This window comes from Notechis scutatus, chromosome Z (assembly GCF_049901735.1).
Source record: "Notechis scutatus isolate UNSWTSFEM ecotype Mainland chromosome Z, rNotScu1.2, whole genome shotgun sequence".
NCBI classification, from domain to species: Eukaryota; Metazoa; Chordata; class Lepidosauria; order Squamata; family Elapidae; genus Notechis; species Notechis scutatus.
The window spans coordinates 136,840,461-136,852,924 of record NC_142025.1 but is presented as its reverse complement, the minus strand read 5'-3'; the positions used below and the strand labels follow the sequence as shown (position 1 = coordinate 136,852,924).

The 12,464-nt window shown below is 40.3% G+C and overlaps 1 protein-coding gene across 6 annotated transcripts in view; it reads left to right on the top strand.

Annotated features, from left to right (window-relative positions):
- The window catches only part of BRSK1 (BR serine/threonine kinase 1), a 60,045-nt gene that overhangs the window by 34,997 nt on the left and 12,584 nt on the right, over positions 1-12,464 (top strand). For all 6 annotated transcript variants that reach the window (XM_087947521.1, XM_087947523.1, XM_026677593.2 and 3 more), the window contains 5 exons: positions 4,858-5,004; positions 5,830-5,861; positions 7,589-7,753; positions 9,105-9,202; positions 11,152-11,302. In XM_087947521.1, the coding sequence (XP_087803647.1) occupies positions 4,858-5,004; positions 5,830-5,861; positions 7,589-7,753; positions 9,105-9,202; positions 11,152-11,302 (593 nt within the window). The remainder of the gene's footprint in view (positions 1-4,857; positions 5,005-5,829; positions 5,862-7,588; positions 7,754-9,104; positions 9,203-11,151; positions 11,303-12,464) is intronic.

Here is a 12,464-nt window from a genome sequence, read left to right as displayed (position 1 = left end):
TATGAGGGAGGGGACAATGAAAGGGAGAGAGAAAGATTAGTAAAGGAGATGAGGGCAAAAAAGACCAATATTGCACTGCTTCATGTTTAAACAGTATTTTGGCATTTACATCTAGTCCCTGACTTATGACTACAGTTGAAATCAGAATCTCCATTGTTAAGTGAGCCGTGACTGATTTTATTACCTTTTCGGCCATGGTTGTTAAGCAAATCACTGCAATTAAGTGCATCATGTGATCATTAACTGCATCCAGTTTGGGTCACCATATTACAAAAAAAGATGTTGAGACTCTGGAAGAAGTGCAAAGAAGAGCAACGAAGATGATTAAAGCCCTGGAGATGAAAACGTGTGAAGATTGGTTGCAGGATTTGGGTTTGGCTAGTCTAGAGAAAAGAAGGACTTTTAGGGGGAATGTGATAGCAGTGGTTCCAGTATCTGAGGGGCTGCTACAAAGAGGAGGGGGTTAATTTATTTTCCAAAGCACCAGAGGGCAGGATCAGAAACAATGGATGGGAACTAATCAAGGAGAGAAGCAACCTGGAATTAAGGAAAAACTTTCTAACTGTGAAAACAATTAATCGATGGAATGGCTTGTCTTCAGAAGTTGTGGGTGCTTCATCGCTGGAGGTTTTTAAACAGGGATTGGACAGCCATTTGGCTGAAATGGTATAGGGTCTCCTGCTTGAGCAGGGGGGTGGACTAGAAGACCTCCAAGGTCCCTTCCAGCTCTGTTCTGATTCAAATTCAGCTTTCCCCATTGGCTTTGCTTGTAGAAGCCATCTGGGGAGGTTACAAATGGTGATCCCATGACTTTGGGATGCTGCACCCATTGTAAAAATTGCCAAAATTCCTGAATTTTTATTACATGACCATGATTGTAACTTCAAACAAATAGTTGTAATTCAAGGACTACCTGTAATACGCTCATCATGACTGCTTGGGATTACCTGAGCAAATGATTCAATACCTAGAATCATCCAATGAGTTTCCATATTTCTGCAAATCATGCAGACCCAAACTGGATCTGTCTGAAAGAATTGATACCATCAAAACCATTGAAACATCCCCTACCATCGAAACCATTGAAACAACCCTTAACACCATAGTAGCATCCCTGGACGCCGTAAAAGAAAGAATATCCAACCTTGAAAAAAAGACACAACGCAAAAACCTGAACATCCAATAGCTACAAACCACATCTCTACCCAACAACCACAATCCGATCCAAAACCCAATCCACAAATAAACACAACCCAGACAAATATTGATATCCCAATCCTCATCAGAGAAGCCGTTGAGCGTGAACGGAAACGTCCAAACGCCATCTTATTTGGTCTAGAGGACATCAATGTCAATGATGACATCACAACTGTCCGAAACATCATCAGAGATTATCAAGCATCAACCATCTCCGCTGATGAAATACTTGACATTTCCCGCATCGACCGAGAGCTCAAAAATAGAGACGGCTCTGTGGCCCCACGCTTGTGTAGGGTCATTTGCAAAAATGAATCAAGCAAACGTAAATTCATCTATACTATAAACTCACTCGCCAAAACCAACACCAACCATAAGAACCTCCGTTGCCGCCCTGACCTAACCATACAGCAACGTGCCCGCTCCCTGCACTCCGCATTGAACTCAAAAACCGTCTAGACAATGGAGAGAAGGACCTGTACATTGACTACCATGCTGACTGTATCAAAAGTAAGCCACGCAACCCAATACTCAGCTTCTACCCTCAACCACAACCCTACCTCAACCGATCCACCATCACCCAAGACTAGGCACGCACGCCCCAACTACCTCAATTCCAACTACTGCCGGCCTTAAATGCAAACTACTCAATGCAAGAAGCCTCGTGAATAAAATACCTGAATTTCTCATCCTCCTAAATACGGCTAACTTCGACATTATATTTGTCTGTGAAACATGGCTCAATGCATCTCTCCCGACTCCATTACCACAGTAAGAGACTATCATGTTTACCGATCAGATCGTGAAAATCGCGAGGAGGTGGTGTTGCTATATTCTATAAAAAATCCTTACATCTAAAAATATCCAAGTTACCCAGGAGCTTGCTCTTCCTGAGACCATCATCTGTGAACTATCCTTAAATATCACAATTCGATTCTTACTATGTTACAGAGCACCTGATTATGACATCGAACATGTAAACAAGCTAAATACATTACTAACATGGGCTGCATCCTGCCCATACCCTTTTATCTTTCTTGGTGATTTCAATCTACCTCATATTGACTGGACCCTAAATGATTGTACAACTGAAATCATACACACAACCTTCTACAATGCTATTACAAATCTGGGATTGGAACAACTAGTAACCAACAACACTAGACTAAACAACTGCCTCGATCTCATCTTCTGCAATAGTTTGAATTTAATTTACGGAATACAAACTAAAGAACCCTTTTCCAGTAGTGACCATAATATGATTGACTTTTGTCTCAACATACGTCCACACAAAAATCACCACAATGATGTAATCCCCAATTGTAACTTCAAAAAGGCAACTATGATCTTATAGACAACGATCTCTCATCCCTGGATTGGCAATCTCTATTCACTGGATGCAATACTGTTGAAGACCATTACAACATATTTTTACTTGAAGTCAAAAGAGTCATCAAACTATATGTACCAACAACAACTCCCAAAACAAAACAAAAAGCAGATTACCCATATCAATAAGGAAACTTCAATCCAAAAAGAGATCACTCTGGAGGAAAACAAATCTGGTCACGCTGCCAATTTCAAAAACCGATACAAAAATTTATGCCACCAGATAAAGACCGAATGCACCAATTATCACATTAAACAAGAGGAAAACCTTCTAAGCACCAATTCCACCCGTGCTTTTTACAATTTTGTAAACAACAAACTAAAAGACTCAAGGTCCATCCCTCCTTGATAGGACCTGATGGTAAAGACTGCAACGACGACACCATTAAAGCCAACATCTTTAACACATTCTTCGCTCAGTATTTGTAAACAGCAATGGATCATGCCCAGTATTTCCTAGCCGTACCACAGATAACAATAATGATCTAATACATATCGATTTCACAGAAGACAATGTTGAAAAATCACTAAATCTAATCTAAAACCATCTCTATCTATTGGACCGGATGGAATATGTGCCTACTTCTTAAGAAAGCTATCCACTGCCATAGCCAAACCTCTATGCATAATCTTTGAAAAATCTTTCAGGACCAGCTCCTTGCCTAACCTATGGTCACAAGCCACAGTCATCCCCATCTTCAAAAAGGGAGACCCAAGCCTAGTTGAAAATTACAGGCCAATCTCCTTATGCTGCGTCACCTGTAAAGTCATGGAATCAATTATTAACCAATCCATCATCCTCCACTTAGAGACAAATAACCTACTCTCCAATAAACAATTTGGTTTCAAAAAAAAACTATCCTGTAATCTACAACTCTTACACTGCAAAAACCTATGGATGACACAACTCGACCAGGGCAAAGCAATAGACGCAATCTACATAGACTTCTGTAAAGCCTTTGATTCAGTGGTACACGACAAACTACTCCTAAAAATAAAATCCTATGGTATCTCTGGACAACTGAATAACTGGATAGAAGCATTCCTGTCAAAAAGACAACAAATGGTCAAAATCGGAAGCGTCCTATCAAATCCAGTACCTGTCAATAGTGGTGTCCCCCAAGGCAGTGTTCTAGGACCAACTCTCTTCATACTCTACATAAACGACCTCTGTGATCATATTAAGAGCAATTGCGTTCTCTTCGCTGATGATGTAAAGCTGTTCAATACCACAGACAATACTGCTACCCTACAAAAAGATCTTGACTATGTATCAGAATGGTCAAACAAATGGCAACTTCAAATCTCAACAAATAAATGCTCTGTCTTACATATTGGCAAAAAAAATCAGAAAATAAAATACAAGCTGAATAGTCAAGAACTTGTTGATGACCCAAGCTCTGTAAAGGACCTTGGAATACTCACCTCTAACGATCTAAGTGCTAGAGCCCACTGCAACTACATAGCCAAAAAGGCATTAAGAGTTGTTAACCTAATCCTACGTAGCTTTTTCTCTGGTAATATCACACTACTAACCAGAGCATACAAAACATTTGCTAGACCAATACTCAATACAGTTCATCAGTCTGGAACCCACATTACGTATCCGATATTAGCACAATTGAGAAAGTCCAGAAATATTTCACAAGAAGAGTTCTCCACTCCTCTACTCGTTGTAGAATACCTTATGCCACCAGACTTGAAATTCTAGAACTAGAAAACCTTGAATTACGCCGTCTTCGGTCTGACTTAAGCATGGTATATAAAATCATACATTGCAATGTCCTACCTGTCAGTGAATACTTCAGCTTCAACCATAACAACACAAGAGCACACAATAGATACAAACTCAAAGTAAACCGCACCAAACTTGATTGCAGGAAATACGACTTCAGCAATAGAGAGTGGTCAATGTCTGGAATACTCTACCCGACTCTGTAGTTTCTTCCCCAAACCCCAAAAACTTTAACCTTAGACTGTCTACTATTGACCTCACCCCTTTCCTAAGAGGTCTGTAGGGGGCGTGCATAAGCGCACCAACGTGCCTACCGTCCCTGTCCTATTGTTTCTCTTATTCTTTTATTTTTCTTATATGTACCCATTTCATGTATTCATAACTATGTATACGCTTATACTTATTATCTTGTAAACAATTGGCAAATCAAATAAATAAAAATAAATAAATAAATGTTAATTCAAGGAATTCCTAGAAAACCTGAAATCTGAAGGAGCTTCTGTGGCCTTAATTTCTTTCACCCTTTTCTCCTGCAGGGGGCGCTACCCTTTGATGATGACAACCTACGGCAGCTTTTGGAAAAAGTGAAACGTGGGATTTTCCACATGCCCCATTTCATTCCGCCAGACTGTCAGAATCTCCTGCGGGGCATGATTGAGGTGGAGCCAGAGAAACGTCTCAGTGTGAGTCATCCTGTCTTTCCCAAGACTGGGAGGAATGGAGGGAGGAGCAGGCTTGGCTGGAGGGCTCTGGGCCCCTGAGTAGCACCATTTCAGATTGCAGGCGGGAGTCCCCCTCCTCCCCGGGAATGGGCCACTCTTGAATATGACAATAGGATAATAGTTGTCACAATAGGGCAGTTAGGAATAGGAGTAGGAGTAGGAATAAGAGTAGAGTAGAGTAGAGTAGAGTAGAATAGAGTAGAATAGGATAGGATAGGATAGAATAGAATAGAATAGAATAGAATAGAATAGAATAGAATAGAATAGAATAGAATAGAATAGAATAGAGCAGAGCAGAGCAGAGCAGAACAGAATAGAATAGTTCTTGGCCAAGTGTGACACATGGAATTTGAGAAGATTTTCCCTGATATGGTTGATTTTTATATGATCTGGTGGGATCGAAATTTAATTAGGATTTGATTGAAACAATTGAGTGTAGCTAATATTGTTCTAGAACATCTCCCCATGATTCAAACAGTATAACTTGATGGCAAGTTTTAGAAAGGCGTAAAGAGATTTTAAGGAGCCATCTCTAAGTTGAGCAATTCTGCCCCACATGTTATATTTCTGCCCCTGGCTTTGGGAAGCAAATCTATTTTAAGATTCAGTTAATGCTTTCTGTTTATTTTAATATATCTGAAGATAAGGGCCTTATTATTTACACATGTTTTAATAATGAGTGATAGTGATGGATAGAGCAGTCATGGTTTGTAACTTTTTTTAAAAATTAATCTTTGCGAAAAGGAGCCTAATGTTGGTTTATTTTTCTCCATGTGGTGGCTTTAGCTGGAACAGATTCAGAAACACCCGTGGTTCTTGTGAGTATTTCAGGACTGTATTTGATTTCCAGCTGATTCTCTTTTCCCTTCTTTGAGGAGATCTCAATATAGATCAAGATCTCAGTATTTTTTTGCCTTCACGTACCAGAGGTGAGAGAAGGTCTCTTAGAGGAGACAAAGATATCAGCAGAAATCCCAACATCCCACTGTCACCATGTCACCATTGTCTAGATAGGGGTGAGCCCCATTGTGGCTCTTCAGAAGTCAACATTTTCGATTTAGCTTTTTATTTAAGAGAGCAAAAAAGCTTTAATAAAGACAAAAGTGAATACAGGTAGTCCTTGACTTACCACCATTTGCTTAGTAATAGTTCAAAGATACAACGGCACTGAAAAAAGTGACTTTTGACCAGTTTTCGCCTTTACAAAGGTTGCCGCTCTCCACAGTCACGGGAATAAACATGGCAACCAGCATGTATCTACAATAGTTACAGTGTTTCGGGATCCTGGGATTGTCATTTGCAACCTTCCTAGGGAATTTCTGATAAGCAAAGTGAATGAGGGGAAGCCGGATTCATTTAACAACCTCATGATTTATTTAACTGCAAGGATTCACTTAAGTATTGTGGCAAAAAGAGTCATAAAAAGGGACATGACTCACTTAACAACTGCCTTGTTAGCAACAGAAATTTTGGGCCCTCTGAGGTCGTAGGTCAAGGGCTACCTGTAATTATATTTATTTAGCTATATATGACCTATAATATTTTAAAATATTACTATAGAATTTTAAAAAAATGAGTTTTCAATACATGCCCAGATTATATGTTCATGAAAAATCTACTAAACATATAGACTGTTATGATCTATATAGTTATTAACCCTTGGAAAAAATGTACCAGGTGTACAAACATGGCCCCATAAATAAAAACTTTGGCAACTTGGCGATGGTGCATAGAGTTAACCCAACTTTTTCATTAATACGTATTTCTTGGGAAGAACATAATTCAGGAGAAGAGTATGGGCTTCTAATTCCAGCCCCTTACATGGCCAGTTAAGCCTCAAACTCAGAAGAGTTAAAATAATTAATGCTCAAAATAATTAAGGCTGCCTTATCTTGCTGCTGCTTCTATAGGCAGATTTGGATTATTTTTACAGAAAAGCAAATAAGAAATATTGGGGCTAAATCAGTAAACTGACCCTATTTATATCTATTTATTAACCAAATTTATATAGCTGCCCCATTCACACATGGTGAATTTGGGCATTGTGCAGCATTAAAAATCCACAGTTAAAAGCCCACAATTTAATCCCATCCCCACTCTGTGGCAAAAATAGAATCAAACAAGCTACTTTATTGCCTTCAAATGGCAGAACTGTGTCTTCAAGGCCTTGCAGAAAAGATGGGAGCCAATCCTATCTCTGAGAAAATAATGTTCCAGAGGGAGGGAGCCACCACAGAGAAGGCCCCTTTCCTAGGTACTACCAGGTGTACTTCCTTAATAGTTGGGATCCATAACATACTCTGCCTTTATACTCTGGTGGGCTGGATAGTTTTAAGACTGGGTAAATGGCAAGGATATATCCTATTTCCACATCTTTATGAACTTGATTTTGAGAAATCTACCAATTGCTTTCACTTCCCTGAAAATGAGTCATTTTTGACAATGGCTTTTGCCAGAGGTCTTGACTTTTTTTATCTCACTCCTCAAGATTTTAACAGGGTAGTCTCTTTCTTTTATCTGATTTACACACTACTTCTTTTTACAGGGGAGGGAAGAATGAACCAGAACCGGAACAACCAATCCCTCGGAAGGTAGCCATTCGACGGATTCAGTCAGTCAGTGAGCTGGACCCTGATGTGTTGGATAGCATGCACTCATTGGGCTGTTTCCGTGATAAGAACAAGCTAAAGCAAGAGTTACAAAATGAAGGGTGAGGAACTGGGGTGTGTGGTTGAATGGGGCCATAAGAACCTTTCCTTAAGCCTTGCGCCTTATGCTGAGGAGGTGCAGTGTTCTAAGTCCTTTTGGTGAGATTATAAAAAGTTGATTTTTAGTCTTATTGGAGGAATGGCCTATGGATATTCTCAGTCATCCAGGCCATGGTTATCCCAAAGATGCTTTTTTTTTTTCAAAGGGCAACTTGACATTGTTTTTCGTTGAAGATGTTTCGCTTCTCATCCATGAAACTTTTTCAGTTCAGTTCAGTTCAAATAAACAAAAACAAAACAAAAAACCAAAGTCCAGTTGAAAAAAACATTTGAGTGTTATCGGTGGTATCTGGCGCCCTCAAAGTTGGCTAATATGTACCCAAACTTAAGCCCGCTTTGTTGGAAATGTAAGCAAGTGAGGGGTACCTTTTTCCACGCTTGGTGGCTTTGCCCAAAAAGTAAAAAATGCTGGGGGGAAAAAAATCAGATTTTGTATAAAAGAAATTACAAATATTCAACTAGAATTCAAGGCCAAAATATTTTTATTGGGAATGATAAAAGGTGATTATGCAAAAGCAATGAAATATTTAATTCTTCATATAATTATGGCAGCAAGAATCACGTTGGCACAATGCTGGAAGGGTGACTAAATGCCAACAAACAATTTTATAATTCAGAAGGTCCTTGACTGCACTGAAATGGACGTACTTACCCAGGTAGACTCAAAATATAGTACAGTTTTGGAAAAATGGTACAATTGGATTAAGGATAAAAACCAGGGACTAAAAAGATAAGGAATGGAAAAAATTAAGTGGTTAGACTAAGAGTAGTTACCAGAAACAAGAAATGAATATTAGAAAAATTGTTTTTGAGAAAAGGACACACCATCTAATTGATTAGAAACATGTATGTTTTATGTTTATTCGTTATGTTTTACATATCAATTTCGTTTGCAATGAAATGTCTTATATTATGCATTGTACATATTTTTTAATCTTTAATAAAGTTTATTTTTAAAAATTAAAAAAGAAAGAAAGAAACATATTTGGGATATTTAAAGAACTGTGCTTCTTTAGAGAAGCTGGGATAATCAATTCCCATGTATGAGAAAAAAGTTTGCAGAGTGCCGTTAGGGCGGATGCATTATCAGAGAAGGTGTCTGATGAAGGAGAATTGCAGTTTCATTTGTGATGGGTATGTGGACAGAAGGCAGTAAAGATGGGAGAAGAGGCCAGTTAGAAAACATGTGTGAATAGTTGGAGAGAAAAAATGGACTGTATCTTTTCTATAATCAGGCAATAAACCCATTTTTATTCTAAGCATGAGCCCTCATTTTTCCTTTTTCCACTTCAGAGAAAATCAGGAGAAAATGATTTACTATCTTCTGCTTGACCGCAAAGAGAGATATCCCAGCTGTGAGGATGAGGATCTGCCTCCACGCAATGATGTTGGTGAGATTTTGGGGGAAACTTTTACTTCATCAGGACCAAAACAACAGAGCAGTGGTGATGATGACTGATGATGGCTCAAGGCACTGTTTCTCAGCTTTGGCTGCTTGAAGGCAGGTGGACCTTAGAAGGGTTTCAACTCCCAGAATTCAGGGAGTTAAAGTCTACCTGTTTTCAAGTGACCAAGGTTGAGAAACACTGACTCAAGTGATGACAACCGTTCCCAAGTTTTATTCTTCCCTGATATGGAGGAAACAAGAAATATGACACCAGCAGGTAAATACATGTCAACATACCTTTGGTTAAAGCTCCACTGTTTGTAGACATATTCTGCCCATATACAACCATTCGACTTACAACCATTCATTTACTGATTGTCCAGAGCTACAACAGTGCTGAAAAAGTGACTCACAACCTATCCTTGCACTTAAAATCGATGCAGCGTCCCCACAGTCATGTGATCAAAATTCCGACATTTGGCAACCTGTGTGTATATTTACAACATTTAGCAGTGTCCTGAGCAGTTACCGTTTGTGAATATGGATCCAGTTAGGATGTTTAAAATGGGTAGATTTAACTTGGATTTTTTAAAAATCAATTAGGAGAAGCTTGCCCTGTGCCTGTGCAACAGAATATAGGTCGGTTCTCAGGCAGCTGATATGATCTACAGATAAAATCAGGGGTGGGCTGGTGGGGGTTTGCAGGGTTCAGGAGAGCCCCCTAGCTAAGATTCTGTGCAGTTTGCAACCCCCAAATCCCACTCCTGCCTGGCCCCTCCCCTCACCACCCCTCTCACCCCGCCCCTCCCAGGAGTCCCTACATCGTCCATTTTGGATCCAGGTAAGTGCAGGGTATGCGTGGAGGCTCAGGGAGGGCGAAAAATGGGCCTCCCGGAAGTTCGGGAAGGCTGAAAATGGACCCGTTTCCAGCTTCCAGAGAGTCTCCGGGGCCCAGGGAGGCTATTTTTGTCTTCCTGGAGGCTCAAGGAAAGCCTCTGGAGCCCAGGGATGGCAAAAACGCCCCCTCCCCCCCCCCATGATGCAGGAGGCCACGCCCATCCAGCAGCTGGGCAGAGAACCTGTTGCTAAAATTTTTGGAGCCCACCCCTGGATAAAATAACCTTGAACTCAGCCTCCAAATTAACAATTTCCAGAGTCCTAGTGGCTCATCTTCATTCCCAAATTCTCTTCTCTTGCTCTTTCAAAATAGTGCATCTGTGGGTGGATAAATGGGTGGGTCATTTGGAGCTAGCTCCTTCTCCTTTGGCACACCTTGGGAAACGCGCGAGCATGAACCAAACAGAGCTAGTAAACAGGCAGACAAATTACAGGTAGCTCTTGACTTACAACCACAATTGAGCCCAGAATTTATGTTGCTAAGTGAGGAATTTATTAAGTGAGTTTTGCCCCATTTTACGATTTTTCTTGCCACATTTGTTAAGTGAACCACTGCAGTTGTTAAATTAGTAACACTGTTGTTAAGGGAATCTGGCTTTCCCAATGACTTTGCTTGTCAGAAGGTCACAGAAGATAATCCCATGACCCCAGGAGGTTGCAACTGTCATAAATGTGAGTCAGTTGCCAAGCGTTTGAGTGTAAATCATGTGACCATGGGGATGCTGCAATAGTCATAAGTGTGAAAAATGGTCATAAATCACTTTTTCAGGGCTATTGTATCCTAAGTCACTAATGAATTGTTTTAAGGATTACTCTATATTTGCATTGTAGTCTCGTGGCTAACGTAACATCACCATAGGATGGATGGATAGATGGATGGATGGATGGATGGATGGATGGATGGATGGATGGATGGATGGATGAATGAATGGTGGATGGACGTTGGAGTCAAACAATTTGTTATTCTGAGTGTGGAATGTTTCTTATATAAACACCAGCCTCTGAAGTTCACCCAAAGGGACGCCTTGTTGCATCCTTCTCCTTTATGTGTTTCAGACCCTCCTCGGAAGCGAGTTGACTCCCCTATGCTGAACCGACATGGCAAACGCCGACCTGAGCGGAAGTCCATGGAAGTCTTGAGTGTCACAGATGGTGGTTCTCCAGTCCCAGCCCGACGGGCCATAGAGATGGCACAACATAGTCAGAGGTGAGCTTGTGTCCAACTATGTGTATGTGTGAAAGACAGGGAAGGATCTTTAGATCTGGCATTTGGAGATTTTGCTGTCTTTTCAGTGTGCTTCCTGGCCACTGAAAATGGATTTTGCAAACATTTTAAGGGTCGGCTACCCCCTAAAGCTGTTCTAGAAATGATAATACACCTTTAAGATAAAATTTTTCCAAAATCAAACTCAATTCTTGCTGACCACAGGGACGTATCCATGTAGCATTTTTGGCAACGGGATGGAAACCTTCTATCACTGTCATCTTCTGGGACTTTTCTTCAGCTTTTCAGACCAGTTTGCAGTTTTAGGATTTTTTGGTGTCTTCCATCTAAGTATTAATCAGTTTCGATTCTATTTATCTTTGAGGGACCTGCCAGATACTGCCATAAATGTGGGGAAAAGTTGCACCTATGTATCTCTTAAAAATGATCAAGCTCCATACTTGGTAACTTCCTGGTTTTAATTATGTTGCTTCCATGGCAACCATATGAAAGTACACAGTCTTTGGTGCTCTCTGAGCATGGTTGTTTCCTTGATGATGTCATGAAACATCTGCAAACAACAATCAACTTAAGATTCCACAGTTCAGCCCTGAGCTACATATAAATCTCTTGTCTTGGAATACAGAAAGTAATCCTCGACTTACAACCACAATTCTGAGCCCCAAATTTATTTGGCTAACATTTAAATTAAGTGAATGTTGTCCCATTTTACAACCTTTCTTGCCACAGCTGCTAAGTGAATCACTGCAGTTGTTAAGTTAGTGACACGTTTGTTAAGTGAATCTGGCTTCCTCATTGACTTTACTTGTCCGAAGGCTGCAAAGGGGCAGCTGCAACTGTCATAAATATGAGTCAGTTGCCAAGTGCCTGAATTTTGATCACATAACCATGGGGATGCTGCAATGATTGTAGATGTTTAAAATGGTCATAAGTCCTTTTTTTCAGTGCTGTGTAACTATGTAAGTTGAGGACTATCTGTAGTTTGTTACTGCTTTCTTTCAATACTTTCTTGATTCCTCGTCTAGTCTAAATCAGTGATCCCCAACCTTTCTTATGCCGCGGCCTGGTATCCCCAACCTTTTTATGGTGCAGCCCGGTACTGGCATTAGCTGGGCGCCGCCATCTTTTGATGAAAAAGTGCTTC